Source organism: Grus americana, chromosome 19, assembly GCF_028858705.1.
Source record: "Grus americana isolate bGruAme1 chromosome 19, bGruAme1.mat, whole genome shotgun sequence".
Lineage (NCBI taxonomy): Eukaryota > Metazoa > Chordata > Aves > Gruiformes > Gruidae > Grus > Grus americana.
Genome location: NC_072870.1, coordinates 7168016 through 7188060, shown reverse-complemented (window position 1 = coordinate 7188060; position 20045 = coordinate 7168016). Strand labels below are relative to the sequence as shown.

Genomic DNA, 20045 nt, shown 5'->3' with positions numbered 1-20045 from the left:
GCTTTCTGGATCAGCCCGGAAGAAGCGTCAGCCTCGGACACGGCATCTCCATCCCACGCAGGTTCCTGCGCTAGCAGGCAGCGACGTCCACCCCGGCTGTCTCAGTCCGTCTGTCCCCGTGCAGGTCACCACTTCTCAATCAGATGCGCCGGCACGGTCTGAGCTAGCTGGTCTTTATTTAAAAGCACTTAAGCTGTGGCTGCAGCGGTCCCATCCAACACCAGTAACGCTTCAGCAAAAGTGTGCTGCTGCTGCCTGTGTTCCCCAGTGCTGGCGGATGCGGGCAGAGGAGCCAGCGAGTGCCGGTCCCAACGGACACGTCGTACGTAAGCGGCTGTTGTCCCATAGGATCCCGCTGCCAGGAGCCCGGTGTAGGGTGAGGCTTCACCCCGGAGAGGTAATGTCATGAGAGGGGATGCAGGAAAGGGACTTACAGGCATACCCTAAAGCTCACGGTCCACACCGAGTGCCTTCGCTGCCACCGACCTGGGTGACCGGGGGGACTCAGCTCCCCGTTTGCCATCCCCTCTGCCACCCTACGGACGGTGCCTGTTCCTCCACAGCTCTGGATGCCAGCTGGAGCCCGTGGCGCGGGGCGGCTGCCCTCCACAGAGCCACCTGTCAGCGCCGTGTCCTTGGGCTGCTCTCTCTCACCTGGCTGGGGTGGTTTCTGCAGCACGTCGCTCAGGAAGCAGATTACAGGGAGGAACAAAGGGGATTTTGTCCGGGCAGGGGATGGGTACCTCTCCCCGAGCTCCAGCTGGCTGCGGCCGAGGGCAATGCCGAGCCTCTCCGGGGGCTGCAGCTGCCCTTCCCTCAGCCCTGCCCTTCCTTCAGCGCTTGGCAGCCGCCAGAAAATACGTTAAAATTAGCACTTGGGTTACTAAAGAGCGCAGAGGTGTGCTAGGAGCACAGCTCCAGCTGCACCGAGGCAGGGCAGGACGCCGGGACGGGGGAACTGAAACGCTCTTGTACCGCACTTACGTCTTTCCCTTCTAAGGCTGCTGGGCACCGGCTGGTTCGGGGTGTGAGAGCTCCTCTCCTGCAACCCCCCTGTCGCAGGGTCCCGTTCGCTGCCCGTGCCCTGGAGCAGCAGCAGGAGCGGAGGAAGGCGTGGAAGGAGGGGAGGCTCCATCAGGTGCAGCATCCTTTGTGCCCGTGGTCCCCAAAGCGCAGGTGACAGTGGGAAGGAAACCCGTAAATACCCAGCGATTTGGCTCAGCAGTCAGTGGGGGAATTCTGCCGTTCATCATAAGCCGGCTAATGGCTCACGACAGCGACTGGTGTCCTGAGGAATGGCTCAGCCCCGTCCTTTCCTCCTGCCAGCAAAAAGATGCCTTTTGTTTTAGCTTATGGCTTTTTTATATTGCACCAGGCCCTTCTAAACCACCAACATATTTCCTGGCAATGGCGTAGTGCCTACAAATGAGCTTCTCTCTCCTCTCTGTATTTTCCCAGCTAATTGAAAAGGGAAACCTTTTTCTTATTATTATTTTTCTGGAAGCTCTGTGTTTCCCGCAGATTTGCGAGCCACTTGTTTTACCCAGCTTCCACCCATGACCAAGCTGCTGCCATAAACGAGATCTGGTGACAGCCGCTGTAGATGCCATCCGCCCCACCGCCGGAGGAAGCCGTGGCAGATGCTGCTCATGGCACGTGGCAGATGCTGAGTGGACGTGGGAATGGCCCCGCTCAGCCCTGACCCCTCCAGAAGCCGCTCTCCCATGAGCATCACTGATGTCCCCGAGTGACTAGGCAGCAGGACCATCACCAAGGACAAAAAGAGCTTTTTTTCCTGGCAAACAAGAGAGCAGCCTTGCTGCCCTGTGGAATTTTATAATTAGCCTTTCTTATGTTGTGGCTGTTCCTTGAATAAGGCTGGCTGTGTTTTCTCTTCCTCGGAGCAGTGTAAGCCCGTAGCCTGATACTGTCAAGCCACTCAAAGCACACGCAGTAATGATGTAGACATGGAAAACATCTGAGATGCTGCTCAAATGGCCCGAGAAATCACGGACAGGGTGGAGAGCATCTTCGGGCTGCTGACCTTACCCCTATGCGTTTGCGTTTAGGGAGGCTTACGTTCCTGGTCTGGATGCGGATCGAAGCTGAAGTTGATGATTTCCAGCCCGTGGGCCCTGGCAGCTAGCCAGGATGGCGGAGAGTTTGTCAAAGTTTAGGCAAAACAGACTTAAAAAGCACCTTTGAAACTTGCATTTACGAGCTGGCTAATTAGAACTTTGCTGCTACCGGGAAATAAAAAATAAATGCCTAATTGCTAATTACTGAATCCCTAGAAGAAAATAATGGCAGATGGGTAACCATGCAGCTAGTGACAGTCCTGCTTCGTACGGAGTTAAAACACGAAGCCCAGGTATTTAAGGGCATTTAAGGGTCTGGGCTTTGTGTAGGAGCAAACGAGCAATCCAGCAGCAAGAGCAACGAGGCAACTGCTGCCGCCCGTAAAAGCGAGGGCAGGAATCCTGTTGATCATAAGAACAACTTGTTCAAAGCCAAAAGCATGGCAGACTCCTAAAATTGCTGGAGATCTTGAGAATTCACCAGACTGGGAAACCCAGTACATTTGGGGGTCCTTTTTCCATTGCCTTCGAGGCTGCTGAGACCCGAGAGTCTGGCATTGTCAGGCTTTTACTTGCTATAATGGTTAAAAATGCTTAAACACACAGTTTCTTTTAAAATAAAAAGAGATGCCCCGGTCGGGAGCTGAAGGAGACAACGTGAACGTGTAGCACAGGAGGTGGTGGAGGTGGATGGGGAAGGTTTCCAGCCCCGGGGTACGGGCAGCCCTCGCCGCTGGCTGAGGTTGCAAGGACGTGGCAGGTCTCGCTGATGTCCTCAGCAGAGCTGCCTTGGGTGGCCAGGCAGGAAAATTCCTGAAAAAAAAGGACCTCTGAAGGCAATTTCTTGCCCAGGAACAGGCAGGGAGGACCATGGTTTGCAGGAAGAGCGGGATCCCCGGCAGCCGGTCCCCAAGTCCCCTGGGCAGGGCGAGAGGCTTGGGAGCGTGCCCTCCCGCTGCGTCCCATCGCTGGCTGAGGCATCGCCAGAAATATTCCCAGCCAGGTGGTTATTGCTGGCTTCCTCTCCGGGTGGGCATTCGGAAAGCCGAGGAGGGAGGTGGGAAGGAGCTGAAAAGCCCAAATCCTCTGGAATCGCTTCTCCCTTCCCCCGAGGCGTAACCCAGGCTCCGCCAGCACCCGATTTAAGGATGTGTCCCTGCCTGCCTGCCTGAAACCCGAGCCATTCCCTCCCTGCCATGTCTCCTTAGAGGTCTTCCCTCTCTTCCTCCCTCGCCTTCTTCTTCCTCTTCTTCTTCCCCCTCCTCCTCCTCCCCCTCTTTCTCCTTTGCTTTCGGGGTGATCCGCCCCGGGATGGGATGCGGGGCTGGCGTCCCGCGCTAGAGCCGTCACCCAGATGACAGCAGCCGCCTCCCTCCCGGCCCCAAAGGTGCAAAGAGATGACGGGCTGGAGCTGCTCGGTTGATGGATAAGATCCTTTTCCTCTCCCTTCTTTTTTTTTTTTTTTTTTTAATTTACTAAGCAAAATCTCACCTAAATTAAAAATTCCTGCCTTATCTCCATCACCTCTCTCCTGTGATAAGAGGGAATATTAATTTCAACAATTATTTTTAATTTTTTTTTTTTTAACTAACTAGCTAGCTTTTTCCTTTACTTCAAAAGAGAATATTTATTTCTGGAATTCAATATAATCATCTTTATACTGGAAAGAAAATACCAAACAGGTATGTGGATTTACGATTTTTTTTTTTTTTTCAGGTCAGCGTGGTAATTACAAACAACGATCTGACGGGGCGGTGGTGGCTGAAAGACTGTAATGTAATTTCTTGTGAAGTTGCTCGAATAGTTGAAAAGTGGAAGAAGTGACACTAGAGAGCAAGGGGGGGGCAGTCCAGCCATGGCCGAAGGGGACCGAAGGGGACCGAAGGGAACCGAAAGACCCACGGGGTCTCACGCCCAGGCAGGAGGAGGGAGTTTTCACCGAGGGCACAGCGTACCCGCTGTGGGTTGTGTTATTTGGGGTGAAACCAGGGCGTTTCGGTGCCCTGTGTTAGACCCTGCTCCTACCCTGTATGTGTTGCGTCAGGCACGGTGGCCGGCGCTCGTGCGGGATGGGGGCTGCACGGGGGTACGCTGCTCCCTCCGTCGGGTGCGGGGCTGGGCTTGGGGTTGCCTGACCCCTGACAGCTTGGAGGACCTTGGTCTGAAGGCGCTTTCGGAAACCCGCGCTCAGCAGCCCTCTGGAAGGGGAGATGTGCTTTGCTACAGCGCCGCGATGGCGTAAGAGCAGTTTGTAATCTATAGGAGTTCTTAAAGGGCCCCAACACCCCTGGGTGCAAGGAAAGGGGGTTCGGTTTGCAGCCGAACCCCAAGTGTTGGAGGGAGGATGGAGAAGCGGGTGGAAAAGCACAGGCAGAGAAGGAAAGTCAGGTTTCACCTTTTTGGGGTGGGCGGTGGCACAGCATTGCAGCGGTTAATGTCCGCTGTCGCCCTGCCAGGGACCAGGAGCGTGCTGGCTCCGGCACAAAAGTGTCCCGCGATGACAACGTCCCTGAGAGCAGGACGTGATGCGGGGGTTTGGCCGCGGCGGGGTGGCAGAGGGGCCGTCTGTCAGCCCTGCCCCACCGGAGAGCGGGGAGGGCCGGCGGGACAAAAGGCGACATTATTCGGTGCTGCAGGAGGGATGAATGGAGTATTGAAAAACACCACCTTAGAGAGTAGATTGATTTTCATCCCCCATCACTGAGTCGTCTGTCTGCTGGCGGGTCTCCTCCCAAGGCTTGGTCAGCAGGAGTTGGGCGGTGAGAGCAGGGAGGTGCCATGGGGCCGTATCCCATCCACGGTGGCTCCATCCTGCACCTCCAGCGCTGTGCTACCACCATCCCTCGCTGGTGCGGGCAACAGAGTCAAAGGCTTGTGGTCTGGAGGCTTGGGAGCCCACCCGGTCTATGGTCGTGAGGGACCTTGGCCGGGTGGACACAGCAGGGGCACGTGGTCCCACCTGGGGGCTCTTCCCACCCTGTGCCTCCGCGTCGGAAAACCAGGAGCAGCAAAAGGCTGGATGAGGGGTTTCCACAGTGTGGGGGGGTGTCGGTCACTGATACAGCAGATTTCAACGTCCTTTCCCAAGTTTCTGACCATCAGTAGATGCCTGAAGCGGCAGCAGTCAGTGCCCATCCCTTCAGGAGATGTCGTGCCTTGCGTAGGCTGGAGGGACTAATCTTAGGGCTCCGCTTAGCTGAGACTTAACAGCCCGGCTTCAGAGCCAGCGTACGAAAGCATCCTCACGATGGCACTCCTCCACCGGCGCACGCTGCTGTCCCCGTGCTGCTGTCACACCGGCTGCTGGGACTGCTGGGACCTTGGTCTGGGTTCCCAGAGGTGCAATGGAGAGCAGGATCAGCCCCCATCCCACTCCCCAATGGGGTGCGAGTGAAACAGAGCTAGAAATCCACCGTTTTGGCAGTATTTTCTGAGGGGAGCAGTAAATGAAGCAGAAATGGCATCTTAACGATATTTAATCTCTTCCTCGTTTTCTGCCTGAAGTTCCCGTTTGCTTTCCGTCTTGTCCCCGTGGAGTTTGCATCTCCATCTCCCAGGTGAACGAGGTTGTCCTAGCAGCCCCCAGAAATGTCTGTCTGCCCACAGAAATGCCTTTCCACGCTTTTTCCCACAGGATGACGAAGAGCAGAGACAACAGGAGTCTCTGGGTAAAGCCCCTGAGAACGTGCCAGCCGAGGCGGGAGGTCTCATGTTGGGTGGTCAGTGTGGAGGTCTTGGGGGACAAGGGCGGCCAGGGATTATAGCTGCCCAGGAAAGCTCTTGGGTGCATTAATTCCTCATGGAGTGATGAAGAAAGATGGGTGCAAGGCACCGGACAGGGCATTTTGGTAGCTCAAGTGCCATATATGACCTTGTTCTGCCTGGTGGGATCGTGTGGGGACCCCAGCCCAGGCTGGGTGCTGGGAAGGGCCCCTGGGAGCAGGGAGGCTGCGTCACCCGTGGAGCAGATCCCCTCTTCACGCAGGAGCAGGTGGGCATGGTCTCCAGGAGCACCGGACGGAGAGGAGACAAGGCAAAGCAGAGTGTTGGCCATGGCTGTGTCCAGGCTGGGATTTAGCTGAGTCTTTGTCACCTGCAGCGCTGGAGCAGCCTTGCGGGGGGTACATGGGGTGGGCAGCCTGGCTGAGGGCGAAGTGAGGCACCATCCCTTTCAAAGGGGGTTGTGTGACATGGCTTGGTGGAGTACTAGGTCCATTTCATGGTTTAGGAAGTCCTTTCAGGCATGTGTGGATGGGGAGCGCCTTCCCAATTCTGCCTGCGTTTAATGCGTGACTCAGTTTACGCACATGCGGTATGGGGCATATGGTCTACATGTGCTACAGGCTTTGCTTGTGACCTCATGTAGAAGTAACAGAAGGACAAGCTCCTCGTGGATGCGAACAGGATGGTTCCCTGAACGTCTTAGGGGCTGAAGACCCTGGGTGAGAGCTCTGAGGCTCAGTGTTCAGGTGTCCTGGTGGGTCTGAGGTCTGTCCTGTACAGCAGCCCAGCCCTGAGGCTCTTGCTGCTTCCACTTTTGTCTCAGGGGTGGGATGTGGCCCTGCAGCTTCATCTTACCACTCCAAAAAATATCTCCTGTTCTCAATAAATCCAACCTGAATTATTTTTCATGTGACTCCTGGTCACTGCTCCAGCAAGTGCTGAGGAAGGACTTGTTTGCAGGTCCCGCATGGCCCTTGGTGGGACAAAGGCTCTCCTGGCCATCACCACTAACACTGCTGTCTGCATGTTTCAGGGACAGCCTCCTCCGGACACTCATCTGCAGGACCGTGGTGCAGCAATGAGATTCGGTCCGTGTCCGGCCAGCCGGCATGGCGCAGGGAGGCTGGACATTGGGGTCCTGCCTCTCCCCGTGATGCCAGCCACGCTCCTCCTCCTCCTCCTCGGCCCCACCGGTGAGCTCCCATGTGGTGCGGCGGGAGGGGGTAATTTTAGCCATCCACAATCTCCCCCCCGGCCTCAGATTTGTGAGCAGCAGATCTTCTTCATGGAGAGCCATGAGCAGGTGATTTTCCTCATGAAGAACCATGAGCAGGAATATCACGACATCCCCAATGGCGCAGGTTTGAGCCCCAGAGCGGGCAGGGAAGATGCTGATGGCCGAGGGGTGGGTGCTGTGGGACCCATCCTGCCGAGGCGATGGGTGGGATGAGCACCCGTCCCCTGAGGACACGGGTCCCAAGTCACTCCTGGCAGGCACGGTCTGGCCAGGCGGGGGGGAAATGTTTAAATCAAACTGGAAAAAGCCATTCCTGCTCTCCGACGAGGGGCCGCACGCACGCTGCAGCGGCGTAATTATCCTGGTGTGACTTCATCAGCGTAATTACAGCCAGGCAGTTGGTAACACCTTCCTGCCTCAACAAAGCCCTGCCAAGACAAAGCCAGCCAGAAAGCCGGCAATTAAGGTGTAGGCAGACACCGTAATTGCATTAAACCAGGTTTTACAGTTCCCACCCCCTCAGCTGGAGCTTCCTGGCCCTTCTGGGGCGTGGGGACCCCAGGGGGACCCCGGTGGCTCTGCCCGTGTCCCCTGCTCTCCCGGTTCTCTTCATTAGCTAAGTCGCTAACGAAGGGCGATTTGTCCTCCCATTTGGTGGTTTGGTTGTGCCCTGGGAGGGCCGGTGTTTACTGGAGCTGGTTTCTCCTTTTCTTTTGCCTTTGTGGAGCTGGATCAGAGAAACGTGGGGGGCTCTGTCTCTTCTCCGAAAGACTGGTTTCCTCTCGTTCCTCATTAACGTAGACATACCAGGCATATTTTTTCAGGTCTTGACTTTGCTGGAGGATGCTCTCAAATGAATATTTCAGAGCTTTGATTTTGACTTAAAGGGAGATGAAATACTGAATATTTAACAATGTCCTTTTTATCCGCTGCTTGCTCGGCACTGGAGTGGACTAGGTGTTAAAAATCAATACAAACCAGGATCAAACACACTTCCTAAAAAGCCTCGCATCTCCACGTTTTTGGTGCAGAGGTGATCTGAATTACATCTCTCCTGGCAGTCCAGCCCATGGGGCTGCCATGTCCTTGCCCGTCCCCTCTTTTGGCGAGCCTCCCTCTCTCTTCCCTTGGTCTCGCCTGTTTAATCCCCAGTCCTTGCTGGCATCGCAGCATCACTTTCCAGCCTGCTTGGGTCCAGCTGGGGTGGCTGGAGAGGACAGCAGTGCCCGACCATGGCTGGAGCTCCCCGGCTGCCATTGTCCATCCCAGCAGGATGGGGAGATGGGTTATAGGTGGCACCTTGCTCCTAGACCCTGCTCCTGGGTGCTAAGTCCTAGTTACAGTCAGACAGTTGCTTCACTCTCATTTCTCTTGGGGCTTCCAGGTCTCTCCTTGACCTAGGTCAAGGCAAAAGTCAGCCCTGTTTTGTAGCTGACTTAACAGTCTCCCAGGCCACGTCCTAGCAAGGCAAAAGGGAGGTGGGTTCATCTGACCATCCCCTCCAGGCTCACGCTGCTTCCCACGGTGGTGACACCCACCTCCGGAGCGGCAGGAATCAACCTTCACGCCGTTGCTCGTAGGCTGAGCATGAAGCAAGACAGGCTGGTTCAAGTCAGGGGTGGGAAAAGAGGCCACGGAGCCACCACGGGCGTTGATCAGCCCTTGGCTGCTCTAATTAGCATGGCGGGATTGTGTTTGCTCGGAAGATGTCACCTGCAGGAGAGGGCTGTGCAGCCGGAGCCTCAAGCCCGAGCGCCCTGGATGCCCCGGGAGATGGGTGCTGCCCTGGCTGCCAGCTGGCCGCCCGCGTCCCCCGAGGGCTTGCAAACTCCTGGGGCACCCGCGGGGGCAGCGATGGGGACACCCACAAGGTCCAGCCACCCGTCCCCGTCCCCCAGGGCATCATGATCACGCTGCCGTGACCCCCGGGACAAGCCGGAGACCTCGGTGCCCCCCCCAGCGCTGGCAGCATCCCGGGGGGGACCCCACACCACTCAGGATTGGGGCTGAGAGGCTTTTTGTGCCCAAACTGTGGGAGAGGGGCCCAGCCCAGCGGGGGGGAGCTGGTTTTGGGGGGAGCTTCGGCTCTGCTCACAGTCCCCCCCGAGCATCCATAACCCCGGGTGCGGGGCCGCTGGCAGGGCGCTTTCAGAGCCCTTATTTAAACCGAGCTGACTGGGATGGGGACGCATCCTGCCCGCGTTCAGCTCCCTACAGAGGCTGCCTGTTCACGCCGGTCAGGGAGGGCTGATGGTTAAACGGGAACTGAATCTCGGCGGCAGCACCGTTCCTTGTGCGCCCAGGCAGCCCAGCCCCGAGGCAGAAATCACCGGGGCTTCGTCTGCGTATCGCAGACCCGGAGCTGCGCTCCCTGAGCTGGCTGGGATCGAGGGACCCCCATCCTGCCTTTCCGACACCCCCAGATGACACCAGCCCTGGTGCCGCAGGAGACCAGCAGCTCTCCCCTGGATTTACCCCCACCGCCATGCGAAAGCAGTTTGGTTTAATCGGGAAAGCAATGGAGGAGTCCCTCCTCTCCCAGCGCTTGCTCGCTCTGCTCCGCCGAGCTCCCTCCTGCCCGCGGGAGGACATTTCTGCGGCAAACTCTTGTTAAGCCCTTGGCAGCGTCGCCCGTGCTCCGGTTACCGGGAGGGCTTGGATCCCGGCCGAGGAGCCGTGGCCGTGGCGTCGCCCGTGCTCCGGTTACCGGGAGGGCTTGGATCCCGGCCGAGGAGCCGTGGCCGCGGCTCTGCTGCGTGCTCCTCCTCACCCCCTCCCGGTATTTAGCTCATTTCTTCTCCTTGAGCAGCTGATGGTGCCACCAGCACCCAGCGCGAGGTGCCACGCACCCCAAAGGGTGGCAGGTGAGGGGATGGGCGCCCACACCTGTGTCCCCCCCATGCCAGACCAGTGCGGCCGGACCCACTGGTGTTCTGTGTGCCGTGGCCCCAGGCGTGGGCTGCAGAGCACCAGAAGGGTTATCCTGCCCGGTGGCACGTGGCGGTGGCTGCAGTTCTCCAGCACTGCCCGCTTCCATCCCGTAAGGTGGCTGCACCCCGTCAACGGGTGTGTTGGTACACGCGTATATATATAGAGCTTGCAAAAAGCAGACTTTGCTGGGGGCGGGGGGGGGAAGGAAAAAGTCCATTAAAATGCACATAGGGATGCCCAGTGCAGCATCTTCCATCAGGAGATCTCCAGCGGGTTTCCCGGGCCAGGCAGGACTGGTTTCCCTCCTTCCCATCTCACCCCCAGGTTCTCCATGGGGAGATGAGGCGTGGGGCAGGAGGATGCGGGAGCTGCCCGGGACCCACAGCAAGTCACCACGGAGCCAGGGAGACACGAAGGTCCCCGAGAGCCGGCCCAAGGCACGGCCCAGCCGGGGCTGCCGCTGCCAGCCGCCGGCTCCCTCAGAGGAGCTGCCGGCCTGCGACCAGGGGGAGGAAGCAGAGGGGGAAGGAGAAGCTCCTTCCAGGGCTTAGGGCCGGGGGACACGCGCGCGTAACCCGGTGCTCACGGCACAGTCCCACCACAGAGCGGCGGTCACTCGCGCCACGTGCTGCTGCCTCAGTTTCCCCACCTGCGAAGCAGCTGAAACGATGCCCTGGGCTAGGCTGTTTATTTTTTCCCCTACAAATCTCAGGTCTTTGCAGAAAAGGGAAGGGTCCGAGGGGCTGCCGGGTCCTGCTGGTCCCCGCCATGCCCGCCCGCATCCTCTGAGCTGCATCCCTCCTCTGCTCGCTGCGAGGACGCTGGGGAGATCTGATCCCTTTTCTTCTCCCTCGCAGGCACCACCTCCGAGCCCGCGCTGTCGCCGTTCCCAGGTGAGATTCTTCTCTTAAAGTCGCTTTTCTCTAGAAAATTTTGTAGTTGCAAAACACTTTTTTGTTGTTGTTGTTACAAAGGGGGTTTGGGGAATTTCGAAAAGGAAGCACATCGGTTTGGAACAAAAAGCAGCAACAAAAAGCTGCAACAAAAAGCTAAACTTCTTTTACGGAAAGGCAATAGAACTTCTTTAGTATCCCTATTCTGCTTATTATCCCAGGAGGGGAATTTTGTCACCTCCTGCTGACGCCCTGTCCCTGTGCCATTCGTCACGCCCGAGCAAGTAATTCCCCTGACGTGGCAGGCCAGGGGCGCTAACACGCCTGCTCCCCGTCGCCAGCAGCTCGAGAGATCATCTCCATCCCACCAACTCCCACGTGGGACCAGCTCCGGACGCGTTCGTTGAGGCTAATAAGAATTTGCTAATTGCATCTCGTCACTTGTCACCCATCATACGTCATCACGTGATGCCACGTGTCCGCTTTCTTCTTCCGCCATTGGGTTATTGCCCAGGCCGTTAGTAGGCAAGATGATGGGGCGATGGCGCATCTCGTTTCTGTACTGAGATGCGTGGAGTCTTCACGTCCGCTGCTTCCGGCAGACAAAGAGAAGCCCGTGCCCCACCATCTGGTGGGCAGCAGCAAGCCAACAGCTGCCTCGTGCTACAGCGAAGGGTCATCATTTTCTTTGAGGAGCAGAGATTTGGTGCAGAGAGGGCTCCCACCCTCCCCGTGACACCCACCTTGTCACCTCCTTGGCCCTGGGGCGGGCTTGTTGCCTGCTGAGGGACCTCTCTCTGTCCGTCCTTCCAGAGATACGGCTCGCCAATGGGCCCAGCCGGTGCCAGGGGCGCGTGGAGATCCTCTACAACGGCTCCTGGGGGACAGTCTGCGATGATGACTGGGACATTGTGGATGCCAACGTGGTGTGTCGCCAGCTGGGCTGCGGCCACGCCATCACCCTCCCGGCCACCATGACCTTCGGCCAAGGGAGCGGACCCATCTTCCTGGACAACGTGGACTGCAAGGGCCGGGAGGCAGCCTTGAGTGAGTGCTGGAGCCACGGCTGGGGCATCCACAACTGCTACCACTACGAGGACGTGGCTGTCGTGTGCAACGGTAATGAGGCTGGGTTCCTCGGGGGCAAGGAGAGCTGGGGGGTGCCTGCGGTGCCGCAAGCCCTGGTGCCTGCAAACGCCTTGGGGGAGCCCACGAGTCATATCTCAGAGCCTGCTCCTCTGAGCCTGGGTCAGCCAAACCTCCTCTGCCTCCTGCCTCCACCCCGTTCCTCAATCCAGGTCATCTCCCAGCTCAGCGTGTCGGTGCTCCATAGGGGGACCGGCCTGTTTTATGTTCCCCGTCACTCCCAGTTCAGGGACTTTGCAACCTCTGCAGCACGATCCCTGGGGAAAGAGCACATGCCCACCCACGCTGCCGCCTCTGAGCCAGCCGCTGCCCAACTGCTCCTTTCCCCTTTCTTTACATTGCTGAGCTTTTCAGTAGGAAATGTTCCTAAAGGTGAGAAAAGCGGTGGAAAGCAGTTGAACTTGGCATGTGAAAGTGGAACAGTTCTGTGCCAACCCCTATGTACCCTACACGTTCCTCCTGCACAGCTACGTAGGCTTTGCTCATCAGCCATGCATCGGCGACCTGTAAACGTGAGGCTGTGCAGACCCGGAGCTCGGCCCCGGCTGCGAATCCTCGGTGAATCCCTACGTCCCGCAGAAATGGAGCTTGGAAAGGGGGGGATGCTGGTGGGTTTGACCAGCAGGAGCCAGAGAAAGGAGGTTGTGGCTTGAGCAGGAACCCCAAATCAAGGTGCTGCTGGAGAGGAGAGGTGGAAGGACTGAAAAAGGAGGTTGGGGAGATGGGTCTGAGGGCAGAGGGGCAGCTTGACCCCTTAGGTGTTTGTAGCTTGCTTGGTGAGGGAGACCAGGAGATGCTCTGGGGTGGCCCTCAGAGGACATGAAGGAGTTTGACCTAAGCACCAGACCCCTAGGGCAGGTGCTCCCACCCGTGCTGCGTGGAAGCTTTCAAGAGCATCTTCTGCGGGTTGTGGTTACGGAGGAAAGCGTGGAGCCAGCCAGCTCTTTGCCGTGTCAGTGGGCTGGCTTTCTCGGGATGCTTCCCGCAGCCCTTGGGCACGTGTGTGGCTGGCTGTCGGACCGCTCAGCTCCGCTCCCAGCCAGCTCCTCACACCACCCCCGAAAATTTCACCAGCCCAGCCGAGGAACTGAGATGAGATGGGCAGTATGGTAGCTTGAAACAACATTGTTAGCAAAAGAAATATAGGTAAAACCAGCAGGAAAATAAAAATATTACTAGTTTTTTATATATATATATATATGCGCCATGACTTTGAATCCAAATCCCATGATAGGTGGGAGCCTGACTCCCAACAGCTCAGAGCAGCAGTAGGGTTTAGTCCGGGTCCCCATGCCACGCCACCGGGCACAACTTCCCACCGTGCCGAGGTGCTGGCTCCATCCGCCTTCCTGCACCTACAGCCGGGCAGATAACCCTGGGCAGGCTGGTGCAGCTGCAAACCCCTCTTTGCTTCCCCGCCGGGGCGGGTTTGGTACAAGCCCTTTTGCTCGCCGCGGTGCACGCTTGCCGGCGTGCGTGCACGCTGGTGCCCGAGCTGGGGGAGCAGCGGGGCAGGCAGCGCACAGAGGCACGGCTCACGGCCGGCTTCTGGCCGGCTTGCCGCAGGCAGGAATGGATGCCACCTCTCCGCTTCCCTTTTCAGAGCTCTCGCCTACGCAAGCCAGCGAAGGACCGACAAGCAGGACCCTCACAGCCTCCGTACAGGATGGGGAAAGTAAGCTGCTCGGCTGTCGCTTGCAGGGGGCCCGTCCTGGCTGAGGGTTGGTAAAAAGCAGCGTCCCCCACTTGTCACCCGCTTCCCTTCCGTGAAGCACCCCGACTTTCCGGCTCCGAGTGGCAGACCCCAGGGGACCCCGTTGTTGTGCCCGCCGTGGCCAAACCCTATCCCAGCGGTCACCAAGGCTCCCCTCAGCCACACTGCCCCAAAGCGTTGCCCCTTCCCCTCCCTTCTCGCCCCGTTTCTTTGCCACCGTGGGCACTGCCGAATCCAGACTGGGTGGCATCGCTGTGCCGTGGCGCGTGCGGTCACCTCCTGGGGAAAGCAGCGTCCTTCTCATGGCGTGCTGCCACCCTCCAGGTGACGGCAGCATCCGGCTGGTGAGCGGCACCGACACCTGCCGAGGGCGAGTGGAGATCTTCTACCGTGGGAACTGGGGCACCGTCTGTGACGACGACTGGGGCCTGAGCGACGCCAGCGTGGTGTGCAAGCAGGTGGGCTGCGGCCAAGCCCTGGATTACAAGAGCAACGCCTATTTCGGCTATGGCACGGGGCGCATCCTCCTGGACAACGTCAACTGCGACGGCAGCGAGCCCTTCCTTTCCGCCTGCTACAGCCTCGGCTGGGGCATCCATAACTGTGGCCACCACGAGGATGCCGGGGTCATCTGTGCAGGTACCGGCGCAGAGCATCACCTTCGGGGCTGTCCCCCGGGGTGGGGAACATCCAGGGACATCCTGGTCCCCAAGGAGAAACGGCCTCAGCGGGACGCTGCCGTGCCCGAGGTCAGGCCGGGACCTGGGCTCAGCGCCGCAGGAGCATCCTTTCTCTTTATCTGCCGTCGCCCTGGCGCTCCGGAGCAGGCTGCGACGCTGCGCCGAGAGGCTGGGACACGGCCCGAGCAGCAATTTGCCAGGAAAATGCATCTGCCTGCCTGCCATTTCCCTGCTCTGCCGGCTGGAAAACAAGCTGCCCGCGTCCGGAAGGAGCGAGCGGCTGCCAGGGGCCGGGCACGATGCCAGGCCCAGCCTGCCTCCCCTTCCCCTCCCTCAATGATGTATTTCTGCCGTTCTCCGCTGATTACCATTTATAATGTTAATAATCCCCCTGAATTCCCTCATTATCACGGCTAATGACAGGAGCACTAAGTGCTGGCGCTTTCCCTTTCCCACTATTACCAAACAAAGAGCCTGATGCGGGAGAAAAGGGACAATTTTCTCAGGTTGGTCCTTTCCTCCCTAAACGTCCCCGTCCCCTCTGGCACCTCGCCCGGACACGGACCCGACGGCACCACCATGCACGGCCCTTGCTCGGTGGAGCAGGGGGAAAAACGAAGCTTTAAAGCTAACGAACCCTGCGTGATAAACCTCCTGGGTATGTGGAAAAGCAAGGGACCCCTTGGCGCTGCAGGTGGGACCTCTTGGGTTGGGGTGGAGAAGCACCACCTCCAGCACGTGGGCGGCAGGGATGGACACGGTCCATCTCCATCCCCATCGCCCTGGAGCACCCAGACCACCCTGGGTCTGCCTCCCAGGCTCAGCAGGTTCACAGCTTCGCAGCTTCTCCCACGTGTCACCTCTGTCCCTCTGTGTCACCGCAGGGCTGGACACATCCACCATCACGTCCTTCACCACCTCGCTGGCCCTGGACTACGAAGAGACATTCACTGCCACGGCCACAGGTAGGGGGTCGGCAGCCGCCTGGCTCACCCTTGCACCATAGCCAGGGCTGGGGGGGTCCCGGGGGGGGGACACACACCGAGTCTTCTGTGTCCTCCCATGACCCAGCACGGTCACCCTGGCCGCACGTAGGTGAGGCTCGGGGGGGGACAACATTGCCCACGGCAGGAGCTTGCCACGGGGCCACCGCAGCGCTGGGGGCCCCTGGCCCCGGCTGGATCGGGGGCAGTGGGTGCTGGAGCGGGAGCCCCCAGTGCCCGCATGTCCCCACGCTTGTCCCAGCAGCGACAGACGGCAGGGACCAGCCCTCCCAGGCCACCGAGGTGGTCACCACCGCTCTCCTTACCGTCGAGCAGGAAAGTAAGTGTGCGGCCGCTGTTAGCCCTGCACAGGGTCCGGCACGGCCCCCCTGGCTCCGTGTCCCGGGGGGGGGTACCCCATATCACCAGGGCTCACCCCACAGCCCTGCGAGTTACCCCATGCTCCCACGGGACCTTCCGCACCCCCTGGGTTTACCCCACTCTCCCAGGGCTCACCCCACATCCCCAGGGGACCTCCGGCACCCCACAGTTCACTCCATGCCCCCAGGGTTCACCCCATGCCCCCAGGATGTACCCCACCTCCCCAGGGCTCTCTGATGGCCCCAGGAGTACCCCGGGGCGTTCCGTCCCCAGATGTACCCCACATCCTCAGGGCTCACCCCATGCCCCCGGGGTCATTCCATATCCCCAGGGGTTACCCCATGTGCCCAGTGCTCACCCCATGCCCCCAGGGTCTCACCCCACACCCCCAGGGCTCACTCCGTGCCCCCCAGGGGTTCACCCCCCATCTCCAGGGATTACCCCGTGCTCACAGTACTCACCCAGCGCCGCTTGGGAGACACCCCATGTCCCCAGGGTCTCACCCCACATCCTCAGGGCTCACCCCACATGCCCAGGGCTCACCCCACATCCCCAGAGCTCACCCCATGTTCCGTGATGGCTCACCCCACATGCCCAGGGCTCACCCCATATCCCAAGGGCTCACCCCATGCCCCCAGGGGGTTGCTCTCATGCCCCCAGGGCTCACTCCGTGCCCCCCAGGGTCTCACCCCACATCCCCAGGGCTCACCCCATGTTCCCTGATGGCTCACCCCATGCCCCGGAGGGTTATCGGGGGACATCGGACCCCCCGCGGAGCCCCGGTCCCCCCTCGGCAGCGTGCCTGTGCCGGGGCCCCCCACGCAGGTGACGGCGTGCGGCTGGCAAACGGGAACGGGAGCTGCCGTGGGCGGGTGGAGGTGCGGCACCGCGGCACCTGGGGCACCGTCTGCGACGACGACTGGGACTTCCCCGACGCCCAGGTGGTGTGCCGGCAGCTGGGCTGCGGCACTGCCCTCGCCGCCACCATCCTCGGCTCCTTCGGCTACGGCAGCGGGCCCGTCCTGCTGGATAACGTGGGCTGTGGCGGCGGTGAGGCTCGCCTGGCCGACTGCTTCCACCTGGGCTGGGGGCAGCACAACTGCGGCCACCACGAGGACGCCGGCGTCATTTGCCGAGGTGAGAGCGGGAACGAGCCCGGCGGCCACCGGCTCCCGCCTGAGGGTCTTCTCTCGCTGGACAGGCAGGAGAGGGGGGATGGAGGCAACTGCCCCGGGGCTCCCCAGGTCTCCACTGAAGCCCGGCTCGGTGGCGTGGAATTCCCGTGGGATAATGGGGTTTCAGCCACACGCGTGCTGGCTGTGGGAAACAGGGTGTCCAAAAAGGGGTGGCGGGTGAAGGTGAGCCCCTAGAGCCTGCCCCGGGGCTCCTGCTGCCCACGGGGGGACAGCAGCAGTGGCCGGGTGCCGTGGTGCCCGGTGACGGCCGGAGCGTGGGTACCACCTCTGGTCTCTGCTGGTGCGCTTTCCCGGAAACGCAGTGGCTGCACATCCCACCCCACCCGTCCCTGCACCCATCCCCAGCCAGCCCCACGCCGCTGCTGGGGGGCTCTGACCCAGCCCAGGGGGGCACAGGCGTCCCCTGAGTCGCTTCTCCCACCCCTTCCCCGCTGCGCCAGGCGCTGATGACTCCGGAGACCATTTCCAAGAAGCCACCGCTACGACCACCACATCAGCCCCGATGCGTCCCAAGGACGGTAGGTATGGCCGTATTGCCGGGGACACGGTGCCAGCCCTGGGGACGCTCTGCACCGGCACAGGGTGGGAATGGAGGTGGCTCCGGCAGAGGCCAGCGGCTTCGGTGGTGCCTGAAGCACCGACCTGGAGCAGCCCACGGGAGGGGGAAAAGCTGTGCCGGTGGCACGGTTAAGCCACGGCCTCTCCCAGTGCCACCAAGGCTGGTCGGGGCAGAGGAGGCGATGGACCGTTAGGTGACGGGCCCCGGTGGGCAGAGGAGGCGATGGACCGACGGGGCTGAGCCAGGAGCGCAGATTATTGTCTGCTCCTTCAACCTGAACATCCGCTGCGACGCTCGGGGGGTCAGCCCCAGCTCTGACTCCGGCCCGTGGGCGTCCCCTCGTGCTCCCCGCCTGTGCGGAGGCAGTGGCGGAGCTGTGGGACTCAGCAAGCATCTGCCGGGCGTTGGAGAGACCAGGGCTCTTCTTGCCCTGGGACCACCTGGCCGGGAAGGGCCCCTTCTCCCCCAGCCCGGCAGGTACCGCTGTCCCACGGCGCCGGCAGGCACCGGGAGCGGGACGCAGCCCCGGGGTGCCGGTGGGTGCGGGCAGGAGCTGTCCCCGGGGCTGCCTCACCCCATCCCCTCCGCAGGGTCCCTGCGCCTGGTGAACGGCAGCCACCGGTGCGAGGGGCGCGTGGAGATGTTCTACCTGTCCCAGTGGGGGACGGTGTGCGACGACGCCTGGGACCTGCGGGACGCCAAGGTGGTGTGCAGGCAGCTGGGCTGCGGGCACGCCGTGGCGGCCTGGGGGGAGGCACGCTACGGCCGGGGCACCGGCTACATCTTCCTCGACAACCTCAAGTGCAAGGGCCACGAGTCCTCGCTGCTGCGCTGCTCCCACATCCGCTGGGACGTCCACAACTGCGACCACTCTGAGGATGCCGGCGCTGCCTGTGGCATCCTATGACCGACCGACCGCCGGGACCCCAGCGCAGGTACGGGGGGGGACGGGGACGGCGGAGGGAGCTGGTGGCAATGCCCACAGAGAGGGGCTGAACCCTGGCTGCTGGTTGGGGACGCTCGGTCTCTGCCTCAGTTTCCCCGCTCGCCCCGCGGGGGCACTGGCCGGGCCCCCCCCGTGGGTGTTTGGGCTCTGAGGATGGGAAGAGCCGGGCGAGGATCAGGCTCTCCTCTGCTCCTAAAGTACTGGCTGAAGCTTTCCTCCCTGAACTGCCCCTTGGAAAAGTGAAGCCCTTTTTGGTGTGAAATCTGGTTGGTTTCAGCCATTCCATTGAAAAAATGAGAGAAAAATGGATTTTCTGCTGTGAAAATGACGTTAAATTATACTTGGAAAATGTAAAAAGGGGGTGAAATCAAACCAGAATATTCCAGTGGCTCTGCAGTGAGTTGCTGCTGTTCTGCAATTTGCTTTGCAAACCCCCCAGCAATCCTAATACCGTTTTTTTCTGCCCATTTTGGCAGAAGAAATACCAAGTCCTCACCAATTTCCACACCGCAGGAACGGAGGTGGTGGATCTCACACCCTCTGCAACCCTGTCCCGCTTCACGGCTGCCCAGTATTTTCTTCCTCGTGCCCATTTCACCTCCTGTTCCTTTTGCAAACGCCGCTGGGTTTGCAGAGAGCTCAGCTGAGATTTCCCTTCCCCGGGGGCTCCCGCGCAGCCGGTCCCTGCCCAAAAAAGCCCTTGGGGAGCAGGGAAGGACCAGGCTCCCCGCAGCCTCCCCATCCCTCCTCCATCCTGCGCGGTCCAGACCAGCTCTGGCTCCGTGATGCTCTGCGCTCCGAGGTGTGCGGGGCAGGCAGGGCGGGAGCAGATGGAAAACCGTAGGGAAGACCCCAAATCCCTGCCCAGCGCGAGGGGAGGGTGGCGGTGCCGAACCCGGGAGCCCAGTCCCTCCTCGGTGCCGTGCCGTTGGGGTGAAGGCTGTTTCCCTCCCAGCGCAGGTGGAAGGTCCCAGCCTCCGGCACCCGCCGCCTTCGCCATCACCCGTTTCTGATTTCGGACAGCGGCAAAACGACCTTCGTGCTTCCGTGGACGGGGCGCGAGGGTGGGGAAAGGCTCACGCAGTGGCGCAGAGCGGGTGCCGGCTGCTCCCCCCTCCACGCTCGCTCCTCTATTTGTGCAATTCTTTTGTTAATAATAGATCGTGCGTATTCCTGGGGTGTTTTCCCCTCATTTTTCTTATGTGTGTTTGGGTTTGTTTTGTGAATAAATAAAAGCCCTTTGAAAGTGTGCTGAGACCTGGCTTGCTTCCCTGTCACCCCCTCGAAGCCAGGGCAGGAGCAAGTGGAGGGGGAACAGGCGATGCCCCAAGCCCGGAGGCGAGGGCTCAGCTCTTGCTGCCAAAAATTGGTGCAAATCCTTTGCCGGCCCCCAAGCTGCCCTTGATTCCCACCCACTGGGAGCTGTGCTTGGACCCTTCCCCTCCCCAGCTCTGGGGGTACAGCCCTGACCCCCGCCAGGCTCGGCGGGGAGAGGTTGGGTCCGGCTCCGGGTCTATTCCCGGTGGGATCTGGCAGCCCCGCGGGCTGCGGGGTCGCTGCTGAAGCCGTGTGCGGCTG

The 20045-nt window shown here is 60.3% G+C and overlaps 1 protein-coding gene across 1 annotated transcript; it reads left to right on the top strand.

Moving 5' to 3' along the window:
• Positions 1–6879: 6879 nt before the first annotated feature.
• Positions 6880–18428, top strand: SSC4D (scavenger receptor cysteine rich family member with 4 domains). The gene is made up of 10 exons (XM_054847810.1): positions 6880–6994; positions 10827–10862; positions 11676–11981; positions 13612–13683; positions 14047–14361; positions 15287–15367; positions 15648–15725; positions 16592–16903; positions 17403–17480; positions 18112–18428. The coding sequence occupies exons 1-10, from the start codon at positions 6880–6882 to the stop codon at positions 18426–18428; spliced, it is 1710 nt and encodes a 569-aa protein (XP_054703785.1).
• The last annotated feature ends 1617 nt before the right edge of the window (positions 18429–20045 follow it).